Raw genomic sequence first — 21,426 nt, 5'->3', positions numbered from 1 at the left:
CTGAGGCCAATCCAGCAGGCTAGCAGAGATACTTGTTATTTTCTTTTATTTCATTTTAAATCTCAAGCCTGTAAAGGCTTTTCGTTGGGTGGTATCTCACCAGCAAGGGTGAGGAAGTCTCAGAAAACTCTCTCAAATCCTGAGCATCAAATGAGCTATGCGAGTGTTGCCAAAGGCATCTTTCTTTTATACTAAACAATTTAATTCTCTCTCCCGTAGGCTTGGGATTACCATTTTCCAATCAGGTTCTGCTCCCAAATAAATCATCTGCCCGTCTTTGCCTTGTTCTGATCTCTGGAAGTACAAACCCTATAGAGGCTTGAAATGATCCCCCCACCCCACCCAATGACATATCCTAATACATAAGTCCCACCAATGTAACCTTATTTGGAGAAACAGTCTTTGTGGATGTAATTAAATTAAGGATTCATCCTGGATTACCTGGGTGGGCCCTAAATCCAATGACAAATGTTCTTACAGGGACAGAAGAGAAGACAAATGGAGAAGAGAAGGCCATGTGAAGACAGAGGCAGAGACTGGAGTCGTGCAGTCACGAGCCACAGAATGCCCGATGCCACCACAAGCTGGAAGAGGCAAAGAAGGAGTCTCCTCTAGAGCCTTTGGAGGGGGTGTAGCCCTGCAGATACCTTGATTTCAGTCCGTGGTCATGAATTGTGACAGCCCTAGGAAACTTACATAACCTCTTTGGACTCTGTCACTAAGCTTGTTGCCAGTTGGCCTCTGGTTGGGCTCTACCAATGGCAGGCATTGGCAGGAGATGGGAGGGTGGGAGAAGAGAGAAGCTGAGATACATTTTCCCTGCTGCCCACCACTCCCCATGCCCTTGGTCTTCTTTCTCCTGAGCACGGCTCTGGCTACAGCTGTGGCCTTCCAAGACCACAGCTCCTGCGGACTGGTCCCCGCTCCAAGGCATCAGGTCTCACTGGGCTCTGTCTGCATCATTTCACTTGGGGGCTGGTGATGTTGCTGATCTCTGGGTACTTCATTAACTTTTGTTTGTTTGTTTGTTTGTTAACCCTGGCTTTACTTCTATAAGTACCCCTTCATTAAATCCCTTCATTTGAAGTCTTCTGGGTGAATTCTTTTTCCTCCCAGAACCCTGATGGCTTCAAAGTTCATGTTTAGCGCTAGAGCTTTGAAAATCTCACCTTGCACATATTCTGAAAACCTTTCATTCCCAGTTTTCCTGGAAATCAGATGAGAATTCATTCTGTTTTAATGAAGAAATTAAAGCTGAGATTCACTAAAGAAATCTTTTTAAGTTCCCAAAATAAATACTGGAAACACTGCCTTATTTCCTAAAAGCTGTAGCTGGCAGACGGGTGACTCTACTGTTCAGAGCATTGCTCTGGAAAAGACAGAGAAGAAGCTGCAATGGGAAGGAATCGTGTTTCTGGAACACAAGTCCTGAGGAGTGGAAAGGCAAGACGCGCAACTCCTGCAAAGCTTAAGCCAACTCACCGTCATCATTTCTGAATTTACGTGGATTGGAACTGTTGAGAGCAAATCGAGGATGTTAATAACGGCTCCCAGGCTCCCAGGAGATGAGGGGATTTCATGTTTCACCTGGTCTGTGCTAACAGAAAGATCCTTCAGGTACGTAGGGAGCTTCTCTTCCTGAGAGGGGCTGTGGATCAAAGCCTAGTAAAACAGAAGCCAAAACAGACAACTCGCCAATCATTCCAGCTGTCAAACCTGGCTGAGCCATTCATGACAGAACCTCTCAGATCTGTAGTTTCCCTTTTTGTCCATTCCCACAAGCGAAGGAGGGCCCATAAGATAACATACTCAGCCCCAAACTACCTGTGCATGCTCTTCAGAATGGAATGTGACACAAGACCTCATACAGACCTTGAACAGTGAAACCTAAGTTAACCTAGCCTTGCTATCTGGAAGAGAAAGGGAAGATAGATGTGATTGCTAGAGAACTCCATTTTACTCTATTAAAGTTGAGTAAAATTGTCACTGGGGTAGTCTGCGCGGAGGCACATTTGCCACTCTTTGCTTTTCCTCGTGTCACTTCCCCAGCTTGTCATTACAGTGACTGTCCTTCCCAGTTTTCCTTGGATAGTTCTGACTTGTATCTTTTCTCCTAGTGTGATTATTAAGAGTTCCCTCTTTTATGCTCAAAATGTGTCCTGATTTGGATGATAGGTCATATGGTCATCCTACCTATAATGATTACACTTCTGGTTCCTAACTCTCTAACTCCTACTTGTAAACAGAATGAGCACAAACTCTATCTTCTATAGGAAGCCTTTGATGAGTGTTCCAACTCAGGGGAGTTTCTTCCTCTGAATGCAAAAGTGCTTGTTTTATTTAACATACTTTACATCTGTTAAATCTCTAATAATGTCATCTCATGTTTTAATTTCAGTATCACTCCAATTAAGTTATAAACTCCTTAACAACGTGGACAATGTGTTACTTTTCTTTATATCCTTTGCATATCCTATAATACCTAACATAGTACGAGTCCCATAACTTGGCATATAGTAAGTGCCCAATAAATATTTGCTGAATGGATAAATCAAATGGAGCATGACGGACCAGCATGATCTTTTCTCCACCGAAACTGTATTGAGTTCAAATTATAATATCTATCTTTCTTGATTAGGATAATTTATATCCCCTGTGTTTCATCCACTAAGGTCCAGGTCAAATACCACCTTTTTCAAGCAAAATTTCTTGATTTGTCCTAGCCAAAATTAATGTGTATATAACTACCCAATCATATTATATGCTTTATCAAATCAGAGGCCAAGTTCTGATTTGGCCCATTTACCTTGACAGCACTTATAATAATGCTTTGCACGTAGGAGATACTTTAATGAATTTGGTGTGAGACAAGAGGAGAGACAGAAGATAATTAGATAAAACATAAATAATTATTACCCCTTTTTCTCAATTCTTCCTCCAGTGGCGAGAGGATTTGGAGCTGGGTGTCTGAAGATGTCACCATTAGCTATAACCCCACTATTTTTATAATCAATATTTATTTATTGTAGCTCATAGATTTTAAGGGTCTCTAGCTCACAACAAACTAAGTGTAGAGGTGACACTTATTTATTTTGATAGAAAGAAAGGAATTTTCCCCTGCTACATAGCAGTAAGCTCTATTCTAGGTAAGAGACGCAGGGTAGTTGCTTCTTCAGAAGCATAAGTTACCTCCAAGGAGTGAGAAGATCTCAAACCTATAAAAGCATCTAGCCCAACTATTGTTTTTAATTGATGAACCTTATTTTTTATATTGCTCCTGTTTCTGAAAAGATTATATCTATTTGCTTGATATCAAAATTATTTCAAAAAGAGCAATGAGAGAGAGAATAATACCACTGCCCCTTGGAAGTAATTGGACACAAGTTACTTGCTAGAAATGCTGAGGGAGGAAGGCATGAGGCCAAGGTAGATGGAGAAAAGTTTATGAGGGCATCTGCGTACAGACAGACTGAGGTCAAGATGGCATCAGCCTCAAAACGGTGGCCATCTAGGGCTTTTATAGTCGGGTTGGGCCGGCCCTCAAAGGGGAAGGGGCGGGGTGGGAGGGGAGTTCTTAAAGGCAAAGTGTTCGACCTAACAGTACCGAGAAGTCAAAGTTAAGATATCCATCTGATCCTAGACCAGAACACATATTCTGTCGCCTTCATATTTGAATTTAAGCATTTTTAAGCATTTCTAGGGTTGCATCTCCTTCGGAGATAAGCAAATAAAAGTAGTTTTTGGAGCAACACAATCCCAAAGCCCACTTTCCTAAGTGCTGAGAAATTTGATATGCCAGACAGAGCTCCCCACCATAAGCTCAGAATCAAAGGTTTAAGGATCACCTTGGCCAGCAGCAGCAGACTGTTTATGGGGGCAGAGATGCAGTTGTTTCTCGTCTCCTTCCACTGGGAGCCTACACACGTGTAAGTGATGGTCCCGCCCACAGGGCTGCCTGCGCTTCCGGGCACGTTTGAGAACTGGCACAGCTTCTGCACGACTTTCCCTGGCTCCCCGACACCAAGTATGGGATCTTGGCATATGATGTTCTCCCCTGTGATGGGAACACAGAAATAAAAGCGACAATTGCAGGAGGAGAAAAGACAGTGGACATAGGGTCAGGTCTAGGTAGGATTTTGATGTTTGAATTTGTATTTCTCTTCACTTTCCGTGACCTTTTCAGAGTTATCCAATTTCTTAATTTTGCCCATGATTTTCCAAAACCCCTCACTGCTTTCCTGACTTTCCATACAAATCTGACTTCTGTGATCTGTACTTGCTTTTCCTAACAGAATTTATGCTTCAATCTAGGGATTCTCATCTGTGGTTTATAAGAATCCTCCGAGAAGCTTCTGAGAATGCCAGTGTCTGGGCTAAGTAAATCAGAATCTCTTGGGCTGGGATTCAGGCACCAGCAGTTTCTAATCTTCGCTGGGGATTGCAGTGTGCACTGAGGCTGAGAAGCACCGCCACAATCCAGGCACCCCTGGTCTGAATCTTCTAATTCATATGTTTACGCATTTGTTTCTTCTGGTTTCCCTTAAAGGCGGCTCTATCTTACTTCTCCTCATGACCAGACAGGAATGGGGAAATGACATTCGTTGCAGAATCTCTAATCTGCAGACCCCTTCCTCATCAACATTTCTATTTAGCACTAATTGCGATTTCAACTACTGTATAAAAATCTTAAAATAAATGAGTAATTTCTACTGGGTAAAGGAAGTGAAATGAGATTTGGTATCAAGAAAAAGGAAAGAACAAAGATGAGTGAATAAAACATATTGGCTAAGATGAGGGGAAGGAGGGCAGGGACAGTGATGAGGTAGGTGTCCTTTGCTGCCCCCGGAAGGGGCTGTGCTTGGTCAGGTCAGGGGACAGTGACTCTAAATTGCTTCCTGCTTTGATTTCCAGGGCCCAGTTACCAAACATGTGTGAGAATGACCACAAAATTTTCAGTAACTTCAAACAAGCTCAGTGATAGAGCCGTGGGTGCTTCATGCACTAGGAGTCCTGTGACTGGGAAGATTTAGAGTTAGAAGGGGTCAGAGGGTGGCTTATGGTAGGAGCCCAGGGTCATCATTTATCCCTTGCCCCTCTGTTGCTACCGAGGGGAGCTCTTCAGTGTGGGCTTTTATAGAAACAGCTCCACAAGTCAGGACCTTGGACCTTGAAGATACTATACGAGGGCTTATTGGCTCAGTGACAGCAAAGGAGGGGAAAGGCAGTTGTCTCTTCTTGAGATCAGTTTTTCATGTAGCCCTGTCTCGGGAAAGAGTGCTAGTAGGGACATCCTCCCTTTCCTGCAACTTCAAAAGAATCTCAACCTCACATGGATACTGTCCACTCCTGTGTGCCTGGTGAACTGCTCAGCCTCCCAGATGTAGCTGAGGTACAGTTTCACCTGCAAGGCCTTGTGGATCACTTCCTCCTCACCTGCCTCCAGCAAAGCTAAACCGGGTGGCCCCTTCCTGCCACCCCCCACATCTCTGGGTTAGCACTTACTGTGTTATATGTGATAACACTTTTTATCCGTATGTCTGTGCCCGAGGCTGGAGGCCACAGAACGTACTTATTTCTTTTCAATCCCCCATGGTGAGCCCAGGGCCTGCCACAGTGAAGGTGTCTAACATATATTTATTGAGTGGATGAATAAGAAAGCAAATGAATAAAGGAGTCCCTGCTCCTGATGATAACATTTTAAAGTGATTTAAAATGCTCTTACCAGGAACCAGATTAAGCTTCATAGATTGGCTCCAGACTGAATTATTAGCAGCATTGGTGAAGTGACAAAACACATCAATAGTACTGGAACACCAGGAAACTGAGTTTGCATCGACATTATATTTGTAGCACACTTGATTTCTATTAACTTCTTTTGCTAAAAATAAAGATGTCGAAAGAATTAAGTCACAACATGAGTATCCAAAGCACAAATTTTGTTAAGATGATACAACATGGATAAACTTGTCCAAACTTTTCCCAGGAATGTGCCACATTCATTTTATGTGATTTTATATATTTACATATTTACCTCATTGCCTACTATGGTGTCTTGCATTGAGCAAGTCCCTAAGAATGAATTTATTCAATTTATTTCAAGTTATTGAAAGAATGAATGAGCTTGTAAATCCCTCATGAAGGTGTCTGTGTTTTTTTTTTTAATTTCTGCATATTATGGGGGTACAAATGTTTAGGTTACATTGCCCTTGCCACCCTCCCCCCCCAGTCAGAGCTTCAAGCGTGTCCATCCCCCAGACAGTGCTCATCTCACTCATTATGTTTGTATACACCCATCATGCCCTCCTCCCCACTCCCATCTTGAGCTCATGTTTGGTTGACCTTAATCTCTCTGAATCCTGAGGGATCTGGACTGAGGGCACAGTCTACCAGAGAGAATCTGTATTTTTTTTTTCCAAACGCCAATAGGGTGCTACCAGTGGATAACTTTGAGCTCAGCTTGGAGGTCCTGAATCACATAGGCAATACAAATTCAAATTCCAAACCTGGGTGACAGCAGGACAATTATACTTCTCAGGGGAAACTTTTCATTAACCCAGAGATAAGGCCATGCTCTCAACTCTGGCAGATGGATTTTGTTTTCCTAGCCTATTCTTTTACTAAGCATGTCACCTTTGAAGGTTGCGATACTGTGCCAATTGGTTGGAGATGCCTCAGCTACTGCTTAGGGAGCAAAGTATTTTCTTTTTTGCCATCCAAAGGCTTAAACCCAAGATTCTGAGTTTCTTTCTGATCCTGGCAAATGTTCGCAAGGAAGTTTCAGCATTAGTTAAAATCTCATTTCTATTTTTTTCCCCTCTATGTTCTTGGTGCTTGGTTATTTCTGTGGCACTTTTATAGTATGCTATTTTACAGCATCAAGAGAGAGACTATCAGAATATCTAGTCTGCCACATTGAGGAAGTGGAAATCCTATGAAGGTATCTTAATACTGTCTTCAACAGCTCCCACCAAAAAGAATGGGCTCCACCCTCACAGACTCCCGAGATTTAGCTGCAAACCAATGAACCGCCCAAGGAAAATAGAAGGCTCATGGAATTCTGCTCTGTTAATTCTGTCTGTGATCATACAGTCCTAGTGTTTGTTGATCTCTATCTTAATAGTAAGTTTTTAGACTTCACATATGTGAAATAACATACCCCAACCATTTAGCAATCGGCATCTTACCAGCAAGAAAGACCAAGGAACTCATGTGGAAAGTTACTTTGTAGTCTTCATCCTCCTCTATGCAGCATTGGATGGGATGGAAACCGCTGCATGAAACACTAGCTTCCAAAGGATCGACCATGATATTTGACTCTAGAGGCAGCGGGTGAACAGTGACGTCTTTGGTTGCAATGCTGTACGAATTGCTGTATCTAAATATGCAGTGATAGGTTCCTGAGTGGAAGGAAGCAAAAATGAGAAGGAATGAAATAATCGCTCTTAAAAGGCATTTTCTGGGAAGGTTAAGAAAAGGCTTAATTTTCCCTCTCGAGCTTGAGTAAGGGCACATCACAACTTTCAGGACATGGGAGAAAAAAATGCTTGATAGACTCGCCTCCCTGGGTTCTCCATGCATTGGAAGGACTTACTTTCAAATAAAATTAAGTGGCTTATCCAGGTCATACAGAAGAACAGGATTTCAAGCCAGGTTTCCAATTCCTACTCCAAGGTTGTTTCACCAACCCAAGGAATAAATGGGAATTTTGATGTGTGCAGGGATGGGGAGTTTTTTGAAGAGAGTTTTAGCCTGGTGGAGCATTGTGGTGTCACAATGCCCCTCTCTTCCCATCTCAAAGTGAGCAGGCCCCTCAGGTCCCAGGACAGCATGGCATCAGAGGATGAGCCACCATTGGGGCAGCTGCCATGGAGATAGCATAGCAAGATTATAATGGCCCCAGGGGTTAAGTAAGACCCTTCAATTTTCTTTACGTTCCTTTTTTTTTGCCCCAACTCTGGAAAATCCAGAAGTAACAGCTCGCCAGAGGGAAAAGAAGTAGAACAGGAGAGAAAAGAAATTCCTTTTAACTTCCATTAGGAGGAAGGGGAATTTAAATTGAATATAAAATCAAAGTGTAAGTAGATTTAGATCAGAATGGATTTTTTTCAGTAACTGGTATGGGACTGTTTAATAGTTTAATGTGACTAGAAAAGCTATAGTTCCTCTTAGGGTGTTGCCCAGTAGTAGGAAGAGCAATTGGACAGGGTAGGTTTGAGTTCAGCCTGGCAGAAAAATACTTCTATTTCCTGGTTGTATACTACCAAGTGCAGCCCAAACAATAACTGGTTATTTTATAATGTTGGGTAGGCCTTATATGAAAAAATAAAGATGACATGGGACTTGCAGAATCTAGACTGATTAACTTTATAGTGAATGAAATTCTTCAGAGTGGAGTGGTTAAGACTTGGCCACTGGAGCCAGGCAAACTGGGTTTGCATCCTGGCTCTGCCATTTACCAGATAAATAATCTTGGGTAATTTACTTACACTCTTCGAGTCTCAGTTCTTTCATCTGTAAAACGAGGATAATAACAACACTATTCTCTAGGTTTATTATTTTTAAATGAATTAATTCATTGAAATACTTAGCATAGTGCCTGTCACATAGTAAGGGCTCAATAAATGTTAGCTATTACAGCAGCAGTTCTGTCTATCAAATCCTCTTTGCTTCCAAAGATTTGCATTTCCTCATAATAATGTATAGGGGTAAATAGGAAATAAAAATGTTTCCTTCATTGAAAAAAGACATACAAAATTTTTAACTAGTTTTTTAATACCACAGTTGGGTGAAACTCTCCCAAGAGGCCAGTAAAAGTCCTTTTAAAAACAATCCTCTTAACCTACTAGCAAGAACACAGGCTCTGGAATCCAAGAGATTAGTTCCATTCCTGGCTCTGCAACTTGAGTTGTTTAAGCCTAGGCATATTTATTATCCTCTCTGAGCCTCAGTCTTTCCATCTGTAAAGTAGGAATAAGGGCATCTTCCCTCAAAAGGACTGTTGCATTAAATGTAAAGACATAGTTAAGAGCAGACCCTCTAGGGATGGTAACTATTATTGGTCGTGTCCAGGGGCCCAGGCAGCACAATACAGTGTCTGGCCTTTCACTCACCATTCCACTCCCTGGTCGAGGTCTCAACTGTCAGTATCGACTCTGCTCCATGAAGATACCTCCTCGTGGTATAAAATTTTTGAGATATTTTAATTCCAGCAGAACTGTTCCAATACACCTCATCATAGTTACTCACATCACTGATGCATTTTATAGAAAAGTTTTGTCCCTCAGAAACAGAAATTGGGTCCGGGGTTATTGTTAGGTTGGCTGAAAAAATGCAAACAAAACAGACAAAACAAAACCGACAACAAGTCCAACGTTTAGTCTTTCTGGTGACATTGACACACGAGTGAAATTTCAGAGAGAGACAGAAAACGTGGACGGTCCTGACTCTACTTGTGTCAATGTGGGATTGGTACCTTGCTGCTCCTGGGCTTTACTTGTGTCTAGGCTGTTCCCGGTAGAGCTCTGAACTGTACTCATTTCCATCACATGCCTCAGGACCTCGTGCACTTCCCCTCCGAGGCTGGAATTAGCTCCTGATGGTCAGCAGGGCAAAAGGGTGCAAACTTAGGAGTGTTGACTTCACCCCAGCTCCCCTGCAACCTCTTCTGTGGCAACTCAAGGGAGAATAAACGCTGGGTTCCCGGAACAGCTTCATTCTCCACTCTTTTAAGATACTTTTTTATAATACCATATTGCACATTAATTTCTCCCTTTCTACATCTCTTCTCCATGAAAATATGAGCCCTGAAGGGCAAGCCTTTGACTTCTGTGTGTTTGCATCTCCAGCACGCAGCGCTGGGTCTAGTACACGGTCAGTGCTTAATAAGCAAAAGAGTGAATTCTGTAACTACATTAAGCAGGAGGATCAGAGGGTGTATTTCCCAAATGATTATACCTGTACTGTCTCAGGCAAACTAGGATGTATGGGCATCTTCACTATAATTATGAGCTATATAACTATCATAATATAATTACATATACATAAAATTGGAATTATAATTAATTTTACTACATATGTACTCCTCTTTCTGAGAAGTTCCTCATAGATTCGTGAGAAATCGGTCATTGAAAATGTTAATAAGGCCATTACAAATACCAAAGCTTTTATGAACATCCCACTATTTTTGCCTCTGGTTCTATCTTTCCACTTCTCTCTGAGCATAGCTTCTACGTGGTTGGCACTTCAAGATGCCTTTGAAAGCACTTTGGACCTCTAGAGGTGAACAACTTCCTGTCTGGAGACGCTGGCCACCTTTTCCAATCAACGTAAAATCGCATTCTTCATCATAATGAAAAGAAATCAAGACTTTCCACAGTGCCACTTAGAAGTTGGGATTCAATTGCTCAGATACAGCCCCAAAGTCATTCCAGCAAGGTTTAACGTGTCTTTGTGTCGCCCTCACTGACTGAAGGGGTCTCGAGGTGGCTCTCTAAGGTTTAGCTGTTTCTGAGAGTGAAAGAAAAAGGCCCATGGAACCCCGAATTTGGTTCTCTTGATTCTCAGATGAGGTTCCAAACTACCAGATCGGCGATTTTCAGCAAGGACTAAATATGTCCCGTTTTTGCACGTAGTGGCAAATTCCTATTGAGTCAATTGAGGAAAGATTGGGTTTACGTGAAAACATTATTACCCTAGAAGAGCTCATGGGTGTTTGGAACACTGCAGTTTTCTGTAGTGAGAGCAGCTTTGCACTCCCGGTTTTAACCCTAAAGTTTTTATGGGCCCATGTCAGCCTAATCTTGATCTTTGTAAAAACGCTAAGTCATGATAGCAGAAAAACGTGAACAAGAGTAAGAAGGATTGCTTGTGTCAATCCTTTCTCTGAAATTGTTCAAAAGTGATCTGATGATTAATCTAAATAGTTCATTTTTGTAAGAAAGGTGGAAAAACAAGTTTCAATGCCCTATTTTTTCAGATGAGGTGAAATTATAATGCTTTATGATATGAAGAAAAGTGATACTTTTAAGAGGCCTAACTAAACTGATCGAGAGATTAAAAACCACTTGTTTCAACTGCAAAATAAGCACCAAGTGTCAGATTATTAAAGTTTTCTGTAGCATTAGCTCTAGAAGATGTGATGTGGGAGGGGAGAGACCCTGGTGGGGGTAGTTGGGGGGGGGAGTGAGCCAGGCTGCTGAAATTCAAGGTGACAATGGGGCTCTGGGGGAAGGGGGGAATTTGGGGCATTGCCCTACACATTCAATGATAATAGGACCAACCTGAGTGTGAAACTATTTTCCCAGGCCACCTTCCGCCTTATGCCCCAGGGTCCTTCACTGTGTCCCACCACTACCCTTCCTGATTTTAAAAAGCCTCCATCTGAACTTAAATGGCAGAGAGGGAAACCCACTTCTATCTCTCATTGTCTGATTCGCTCTAACCACACCCCGACTCCCACAGAAGAGCTTGCTTTATTTTGCTAGAGATATTCCCAGGTGATTGGCAGCCCTTATTTAGGGTGCAGCACATGTATGGCTAAAATTTCTACTGAAAGAGGAGTCCTTACCCACAGAGATGAATGTCACTTTTATGTTCTTACTGCCTCTGGCTCCGTGAGCGCTGATGAACTCGCACGTGTAGACAATTGTTGTTCCAGACGACTCGCTTGGGACTTGGGTTCCATCAGCCTTGAGGGTGTATCTGCTGCAGCCAGAATCTATGTCTGTTTCAGGGTTTCCTATAATGACAAGCAATTCTCTTGCTGTTACAGTTGGATAACTCTGTGATTTAGTAGCCAAGAGGCCAAATCAGGAAAAGGGAGTTACTATTTAAATAGATTTCCTTCTCTTTGAATGGAGAGGCGAGATGAATAGCAGTTAAGTCTGAAGCCTCTGCATCCAGGTTACCTGGCTTCAAATCCCACATTCCACCACTTGCTAGCAGAGTATTGTTGAGAAAGTCACTTAACTGCTCTGTGCCTCAGTTCTACGTGTGTAAAATGGGGATAAATAATAGTAGTTACTGCCCAGGACTATAGTAAGGTTAAATGAGATTTTATATATGTATAAAAGGTCTGTCGGGAAAGTATCCAGCCATGTAATAGGAAAAATAGAGACATTTATTGAAGAAGATACAAGACACAAGAAACATTGTACCTAGCACAATGATGCCTCAGTCCCCTTCAAAGTAGATGCCTTGGGACCTCACACAGTTCTCCCAGTGTCTCTTAACCTAACCCTACATGTTCAACATGCTCAGGTGTTCTGCTTGTTGCAGGCCTTCCAGAACGTGGACCACGTTTAATAGATTCTCGACCATCTTTGAAGCGTTTGTGCCACGCTTTTATTTGCGCTGCACTCATTGCATCGTACCCGAAAGCCTTCGGAATCATCCAAATAGTTTCCGGCGAGGCACGTTCAAGCTTAAGGCAAAATTTGATGCAGATTTGTTGCTCCACTAGCTCAGTCACTTTGAATGTCACGGCCACACAGTACACAGGCTCACTCAACGGCGTCTAGCGCCCCACTGGCTAGAACAGGGAAGGCGTCACTGTTCACGCATGTGCATCCCAGGCACTCTCCTTGGCCCCCGGGTTACATCGATGTTGCGCAAACCGTTCTCATTATAGTAACAATGGCTGGGTACTTTTTGGACAGCCTCGTATATGTACTCTTAGAAAAGTGCCTGGCTGGGGCCTGCCCCGACAAAGACTGTGAGTGAGGGTCCCTGAGATGTGAAAAGTGACAAAGAGAAGCAAGGTGTTTCGGTATGACTTAACGAAAGTAAAAAAGAAGTCAGATTATTTAGAGGACTATTATTATTAAAGGGAGGACGGAACACTACTGCAACATCTGATAGTCACCTCGTTTGAAGAATATTTCTTGTAAGTTGTTCCCTCTTTAAATCTCTGCATTTTAGTGGAAGCTTCAACTTTATGCTTTCTCAGTTACCAGCAGTTTCCCCACCAAAATAGCTCCCTTCCTGTACTTTCCTCTCCCCTCCCAGAAATGTCACCCTCTGAGCCATCTTTCCTCTTGCCTGGGATTCTAGGACACCCTGGCAGCTGTTTTTTCCACTCCATCCCCTTCACTATCTTTCCTCCCACATTGCCTGTCCACAGGCTCTCCTGAGGCATTCTTCATACACTATCAATCTTCTAAAAATGAAAAAAAAAAGGAAGAATAAGCCTCTTGATGAGTTCCAACATAAATGCATCTTTTTCAGCTCTGGCTGGCTGATCAATGATATTTGAAATATTTTGGTTGACACATGTAACAGCATTTTTCCCTAGTCCCCAGGATGGTGATTTAAAAACACCATACTGATTTTCATCTTCATCCAACTTGACTAAATTACCTCCTAGCTCATAGGCACAAGCACCTCTACCCAGCTCCACTTAGGTTTTGAAATCCACTTCCTCCAATTCTTCCAGGATATCACTTCATCCTTTGCCTTTCCTCTCCCTTGTGTCTTTAATTTTTCCTCTGGTTCTTTCTCTTCCACTCCCAGATAGACTCAAGTCTCCCCTTCCTAAAGGGGTCTTTCCTCAGTCTGAAAGCCCCCTAGCCACTACTGTATTTTCTTCCTCTCTTCATTCCACGATGCTTCTACATTTGCCACCTCTAATGTTTCACTCCCATATTTGATCAAATCTTTGCAGTTGGCCTTCTTCACCCTCTACTCCACCAAAAGTGTTTCTTTAAGGCCAACAGTGACCCCCTCTTTCCCACATCCAGTGGCCTCTTCTCATGCTACCTGGACCACAGTGTCCAGCTCTGCTGACCACCTTCTCTCGTCCTGGGTGCTGCTGATTCTGTGGGTGTCTCCTGCTTTTCTTTTCTCTCCATCCCTCCTTCTGGGGCTCCCTCCCAGGATCCCCACCTTCTGTTCCCTTATTAAATGCTGCCTCATCTTTTTCTCCACTCTCTTGCTGGGCAACTTCATGTGCACCTATGGCCTCTATTATATCCTATATTTGGATGACTCCTGCTCTATTTCTAAGACAAACACTCTAGTTGGAAACTTTAGGAGCAAATTCCTGAGTGTCAATTTCTCATCTTATGTACCTTCGACTCAACATGTCTGATGAAGAACTCGTCTTCATTCTCCCCAGACAAAACCTGCACATCTTCCAATATGTCCTCTCATTGCCATTGGAATTTCCTCGAATTAAAAATCTTAAAGTCATCTTTAGTTACTTGTACTCACTCACATTTTACCTCCACTCAGTCATAAACACCTTTTAGATTATACTTCTGAAACATCTCACTCTAACCCACAGTCACTCACACAGGCCCCATTATCTGTTTTCTGTCATTACACACTGTTGTAGCTAGGTCTCTATTTTTGGTTATTTGCCCCTTCAATCTACTGGAGACACTATCTCAAAATTTATTTTTTCCGAAGTTCAATTCTGACCATTCCTTCTTTTTATCTTAAAAATCTTACCATTTCCTACAGGATAAAGTCAAAACTCCTTAGCATGACATACACAATTATTCACAGTGTGACTTTAATCTGCCTCTCTCAACTTTATCTCATTCTATATGCCTCTCTTAAAAATTAGGTCACGTCCTGGGCCTTCAACATGCCCTGCAGCTTTGCACCTCTGTGCCTGTGTGCACATGTGGAATATTCTCCTTCCTTCTTCCTCCTGCCAGCCTTACACATCCTTAAATACCCAGCTATTTCATCAAACTAATGTGCAAGGCTATGAGCTATGCAGGATGGCGTGTACAAAGAGAGGCATAGAAATAGTGATAATGCATAGGAGGTAGGTTCCATAGAGAGAACTCACTATATTATGTAGATTAAAGGAGGAACATTTTAGTTGGGAGACTCGGAGAAGAGGAAGATTTGCTCTAGGCCTTGGAAAGACATTTAGAGTTTTAATAGATAGAGACGGGGGCTGTGGTTCTGGTGTGTGGGTGTGTGTGCGCTGGGTGTGTATAAATCGGCGCTCCTTGGAGAACTTGGAGTTCCATTAAGCTGCTTCAGGGGCGGACACTGAGTTGTAGAAGAATTATAAGCTGTGTGGGCTCCAAGCCCCCTACCCCATTACTAACTAGAGCAGCTCCACTCTGGTCTGCTTTACACATTAGATATCCTCTTAACTAGGGGGCAATTTTGCCTCTGTGGGGGAACATTTGGCAATGTTTGAAGACATTTTTGATTGTTGCAGCTGGGAGAGTTACTGGAATCTAGTGGGTTTATCAATCAAAGATGCTGATAAACGTCCTATAATACAATGCACAGGACAGGTCCACATGGCAAAGAATTATCTGGCCCAAAATATCAATAGTGCGGAGGTTGAGAAGCCCTGTATTAAACAACCATGCAAGACTTTCATTGAAGAAAGGATTCTATGGGTAAATCAGAAAACCACTGATGTAAGCAAAACACAAAGGTAGCATCATGTGGATTTTGTTCAAGGAACAATAAGTAGTTCCGTCAGGCTGAAACATAGGAAAAGAGTGGAGATAAGGCTTCAAAGAGATGGTAAACTGAGAAAACAAAGGCAGAATCTCCAAATTCGCATCACTCGGTGTGGTATTTCATACGATACCCCTGCAGCTGTGCAACTCAAGGGTCCCGCGTGAGAAGTACTGCATGGAGCTAATAAGTTGGTGATTTGCTTTATGGAGAAGAGACAGTAGGTGATTACAATTTTGTTGCTGAAATCTGCGCTTAGATAATATACCAAACCTTCATCTGTAAAATGGTGATGGTGGTAGCTACTTTGCAAGACTTTTGATGGGGAAGTGGGGAGAAAAACCCAGATGACAAACATAAACATTGAAAACAGAGTTGAATACATTGAATCAGCCACAATAACTTTTTTTGGTTTTTTTAAGAAAGGGTCTCGCTCTGTTGCCCTGGGCAGAGTGCAGTGGCAACATCATAGCCCTCTGCAATCCCAAACTCCTGGGCTCAAGTGATCCTCCTGCCTCAGCCTCCCAAGTAGCTGGGACTACAGGCACATGCCACCACACTCACCTAATTTTTCTACTTAATTGTAGAGTTGGGGGGTCTCACTCTTGCTCAGGCTGGTCTCGAACTCTTGGCCTCAAGCAATCCTCCCTCCTGAGCCTTCCACTGTGCTAGGATTACAGGAGTGAGCCACTGTGCCCCACTCACAATAACTAACTATTTTATGATAATAATGATACCCTTAAAGAACACACCCTTCACTTTTTCTCCAAGTGGTAGGAAATCTTCATTGTATATTATTCCTCTTAAAGTTAGAAATTCTACCAGTGTTGAATACCTCTTCTCTTATTCCTTTCCAGAGTGCTTTGAAAATGCAACCGTTTCTGAGAGGGGATCATACATTCAATTCCAAATGCTTTGGGTAAATTATTTTGCTAGATTTCTTCCTACAGACTGAGAAAAAATGGCTGCTAAAATAACTTTTGGAATTTGGAGAGAGAGAGCTGCAGAGAAGGCCAGCAAGGGCAGGAGAAAGAAGGGCAGGGTGCCAGGGCAGCGGCTAAATTCATCAGAGAACCACCGCACAGGTCCCCAGACAGCCAGCCCTGTGGCAGGAAATCCATTGTTCTGCAGTCCTTCAGCCACTCTGGGCATTCCCAGCGAGGTCCCTGAGCATCTGCGCCACAGACTTCCTGGTTCCTTTGCCAGAAGGCAAGGTTTTTCACCTCTCATGGCTGAAATCTTCTAAGTCAGTACCACAGGAATTGCACAAGGTCCTTCTCCACCTGGCAGTTCCTTCAGGAAGCCTACACCTCCCCTTCCTTAAAAATCAGGGAAGTGACTACATGTATCATGTGTCAATATTTTCAACAGTTACCAGATACCTTTCCTATTCTTCTGAGTACTTTAAAGTCAAATACAAACACTACAGGTGAAACTTGCTTTGCCAAATAGATGTGCTCAGGAAAATTTACATGTAAATTGACCGTTTTATTTTGTTGTAATTTAATAGAGTCCGATAGCAAAGGCTTTATAAAATGAAGGTTCACTACACTAATGTATTCCATGGGTAAAGCCACATCTTACTTTAAAGATTTTTTTTCTTTACAGATGAGCACGTAACAGTGTTGTTTCTTAAGAGCTACACTTGTTCTATGCAGTTTCTAGGTAGAAAATAGTCCAAACTCCGCCAGACCAGCTTGCTCCAGTGCTGGCCCATCAGGCATGGGTCATATATTAAATAGTTTAGCCAAGACAAACACTGGTCTTGTGCAAGAAGATCTATGGTAAGTCCTAATTCTTTCTTTTCTTTTTATATTGTGACAAACTTGGATAAGCCATTTAATCTGGACCTCAATTTCCTTATTTACATATTGGAGCTAAAAATGCCAGCTTCAAACTTGTGGTCAAGTTTAAAAGCAATAACATATATTTTATTGTTATTTTTTGAGATAGTCTTGCTCTGTCGCCCTGGCTAGAGTGCAGTGGCGTCATCATAACTCACTGCATCCTTAAACTCTTGGGCTCAAATGACCCTCCTACCTCAACCACCCGAGTATCTGGGGCTACAGACGTGCGCCACCAAGCCGGGCTAATTTTTCTATTTTTTTGTAGAGATAGGGTCTTGCTCTTGCTCACGCTGGTCTTGAACTTCTGACCTCAATGATCTTCCCGCATCAGCATCCCAGAGTGCTAGGATTACAGGCAAGAGCCACTGTGCGCGGCTGATAACATATTTTTTAAAAATGGGTTAATCATAAACTGTTGTACAAAACAGAATCAGTATTGCTGTTTTCATTTATTATTATTATTACTGTTATCAGTATAAACTGGAGGATAGGTAACTTCAGGGAACATATCAGATCTAAAACAAAAGCAAACAGGATCAGAAATTAACATGAAACAATTGAGAGTTAAACAGATCCACACAGAGAGAGAGAAAGCTGGAGACAGAGAGAGAATATTGAGGTAAGTAAGCATGGACAGGAAGACAAAGAATTGAGAAGGACAGGCACCAATGAAAGAGACACAGAAATAAGAAAAAGTCAGAGCTCAATGAAAAGTGAATGACCTCATCCTTAGCTCTTCGCTGAAGATGCAAAGGAAGGTGGGATAAGCTTTTCCCCATTGAGATGCCTTTGACTGAAGTCACTGGGATCACTCCGTCTTGGGCCTTCTCCTGCTGGGATCTTGTCTACAACACAAGCATCATACTTGTATGCATGTATTACTGGAGTTTTTCTCTACAGTGGTTAAGCTGCAGCAGGCATCAAACCTAATTCTTTTTCATAGTCTAAGTCCAGTAAAAAACAGTCACTGACATTTCTCCCTCCACCCACCACGTCTCCCATTTTTACTTGGCCAAAAGGCAGAAACCTATTTGCAAAGGACTTATCTAACATTGTCACCTGGAACGTTTAGTTTTCCTTCCTGCTTCCATTCTACTTTGCTCCAATTAGCATTATTCTCAGTGCAGCAGTTCAAAGATACAGGATTGTTGTCGCATATCACCTTCATTTCTTCATTTGCCAAAATTCGGATGGGCATAACATTTATTTGGTTTCTGGATTCATATTCAAAAATATCTAATATCAGTTTGCAGACATATTCACCTGTATAGGATACATAAAAAAATCATTTATTGTTACTACATATGTGTATTTCTTTAGATGAATGGTAACCTTATCTCGTGTGTCATGACAGTACTTCATGAAGCATCATTTTCAAAAGCATCTGACACTTGGTCTAAACCTTCCTAAAAAACCATTCAGGAAGTGCAGATATTTCTGATGTCACAGGGTAGAGTAGAGAGATCTCCTATGAAATAGTAGAAATCTTAGGGAATTTGCTAGTAAGAAAAAAAAAGTGTAAGAACAGAAGAGGTAAGAAGGAAAAATCAGAAAGCCTTGGAGAATTAGAGGATCGGGGGTAATATTGGTATCCTATTTAACCAGGTGGTAAAATCAGAGTCACAAATGTGTGATAGCGGCCATGTGTCTATAGCCCACCTTCTCGTACAGAGAAAAAGAGATGGCCTTTTTGATGTCTGGGTTACAATGAAGTTATTAAATTCTAGGATGTGTCAGGTTTATCACTTGTGTCAGTGAAGAATTAAGACTTACTCTTCTGTGGTTTGTTTGCAGTGGGCAGGAGGACAGGGAAAGGCCAAAGGGAGGGATTACAATGGAGAACAAGAAAATTTGGGGTGGGGTTGGTGGATACATTCACTATCTTGATTGTGGTGATGGTTTCACAGGTATACATGTGTCAAAATTTATCACATTGCATACTTTAAATATGTGCAGTTTATTATATGTCAATGCATCCTCAACAAAGCTAGTTTAACATTTTTGTTTGGGTTGTATTTAAAATTTTTTTTAATTTCAGAATATTATGGGGGTACAAATGCTTCAGTCACATAGATTGCTTTTGTACTGCTTGAGAAAGAGTTATAAGTGTGCCCATCTCCTAGATTGTGTACATTGTACCCGTTAGGTATGATTTCACCTATCCCCCTCCTCCCCACCTCACCCTGTTTGATTTCCATTGAGTTTTACTTCCTATTGAGCACATGAGTGTTGTTGGGTTAGCTCTAATTTAATAGTGATTACATGCAGTGTTTGTTTTTGCATTCTTGTGATAGGAGAATGGTCTCCAGTTCTATCCAGATTGTTACAAAAGATATTAATTCATTTTTTATGGCTGAGCAGTACTCCATGGTCTATATATACCACATTTTATTAATCTGTTCATGAATTGAAAGGCACTTGAGTTGATTCTACATATTTGCAATTGTGAATTGTGCTGCAATGAACATTTGAGTGCAAGTGTCTTTTTGATAAAATGACTTTTTTTCCTTTGGGTAAATATCCAGTAGTGGGATTGCTGGATCAAATGGTAGGTATACATTTAGTTCTTTGAGGAATCTCCATATTATTTTCCATAGAGGTTGTACTAGTTTGCAGTCCCATCAACAGTGTATAAGTGTTCCTTTCTCTCCACATCCATGCCAGCATCTATTGTTTTGGGACTTTTTGATAAAAAGCCATGCTCACTGAGGTTAGGTGATATCTCATTGTGGTTTTGATTTACATTTCCCTGATGATTAGTGATGTTGAGCAATTTTTCATTTGTTTATTGGCCATTAGTCTATCTTCTTTTGAAAAGTTTCTGTTCATATCTTTTGCTTACCTCAAAATTATAAAAGCCATATATGGCAAACCCACAGCCAATATCATACTGAATGGGAAAAATTGAGAACATTTCCATGTAGACCTGGAACTAGACAAGGTTTCCCATTGTCACCACTTTTATTCAACAGAGTGCTGAAAGTCCTTGCCAAAGCAATCAGGCAAGAGAAGGAAATCGAGGGTATCAAAATGGAGAAAAAAGAGGTCAAACTATTGCCCTTTGCTGATGATATGATCTTATATCTAGAAAACTCCAAAGACTCTGCTAAGAGACTACTTGAAATAATAAATAAATTTAGCAAAGTCTCAGGTTACAAAATCAATGTATGCAAATCAGTAGTATTTCCATACACCAACAACAGTCAAGTGGAGAATCAAATCAAAGACTCAATACCTTTCATAATAGCAACAAAGAAAATAGAGTACCTAGGAATATATTTAACCAAGGAGGTGAAAGACCTCTACAAGGAGAACTACAAATCACTGAGGAAGAAAATTGTAGAGGATGTAAACAAATGGAAAAACATATCATGCTCATGAATTAGCAGAATCAATATTGTTAAAATGTCCATACTACCTAAAGTGATTTACAGATTCAGTGCAATCCCCGTCAAAATGCCAATGTCATTTTTTGCAGATCTCGAAAAAATAATTCTATGCTTCATTTGGAACCAGAAAAGAGCCTGAATAGCCAAAGCAAACTTAAACCGAAGGACCAAATTGGGAGGCATCACTCTACCAGATTTTAAGCTATACTACAAGGCTATAATAACCAAAACAACATGGTACTGGCATAAAAATAGAGATAGAGACCAATGGAACGGAATGGAGATCCCAGATATAAAATCATCCACATATTGTCATCTGATCTTTGACAAAGCAGACAACAATATACACTGGGGAAATAATTGCTACTCAAAAAATGGTGCTGGGAAAATTGGATAGCCACATGTAGAATATTGAAACAGGATCCAAATCTGTCACTACTCACTAAAGTTAATTCAAGATGAATAACAGACTTAAACCTAAGACATGAAACCATAAGAATTCTAGAAGAAAATGTTGGAAAAACTCTTCTAGTTATCAGCCTAGGCAAAGAATTTATGAAGAAGACCCACCCCAGTGGCAATCATAGCAACAACAAAAATAAACAAATGAGACTTGATTAAATTAAAAAGCTTCTGCACAGCCAAGGATATGATCAACAGAGTGAATAGACAACCTACAGAATGGGAGAAAATATTTGTATGCTATACATCTGATAAAAGGCTAATAACAAGAATCTACAAAGAACACAAGCAAATCA

At 41.5% G+C, this 21,426-nt stretch overlaps 1 protein-coding gene across 4 annotated transcripts in view; it reads right to left on the bottom strand.

The window, feature by feature from the left end:
• The window catches only part of ADGRF5 (adhesion G protein-coupled receptor F5), a 65,028-nt gene that overhangs the window by 6,835 nt on the left and 36,767 nt on the right, over window positions 1-21,426 (bottom strand). For 2 of the 4 annotated variants that reach the window (XM_012664679.1, XM_012664680.1), the window contains exons 9-16: window positions 18,339-18,542; window positions 11,567-11,737; window positions 9,473-9,592; window positions 9,111-9,320; window positions 7,185-7,397; window positions 5,723-5,878; window positions 3,846-4,054; window positions 1,483-1,662 (exon numbers count right to left, since the gene is read on the bottom strand). In XM_012664679.1, the coding sequence (XP_012520133.1) occupies window positions 1,483-1,662; window positions 3,846-4,054; window positions 5,723-5,878; window positions 7,185-7,397; window positions 9,111-9,320; window positions 9,473-9,592; window positions 11,567-11,737; window positions 18,339-18,542 (1,463 nt within the window). The remainder of the gene's footprint in view (window positions 1-1,482; window positions 1,663-3,845; window positions 4,055-5,722; window positions 5,879-7,184; window positions 7,398-9,110; window positions 9,321-9,472; window positions 9,593-11,566; window positions 11,738-18,338; window positions 18,543-21,426) is intronic. The other 2 variants (XM_012664682.1, XM_012664681.1) reach the window with 1 other exon arrangement.

This window comes from Propithecus coquereli, unplaced genomic scaffold (assembly GCF_000956105.1).
Source record: "Propithecus coquereli isolate 6110/MARCELLA unplaced genomic scaffold, Pcoq_1.0 Scaffold90, whole genome shotgun sequence".
Lineage (NCBI taxonomy): Eukaryota > Metazoa > Chordata > Mammalia > Primates > Indriidae > Propithecus > Propithecus coquereli.
Note: the sequence above shows the minus strand (reverse complement) of the source record. Positions and strands in the feature narration are given on the sequence as shown.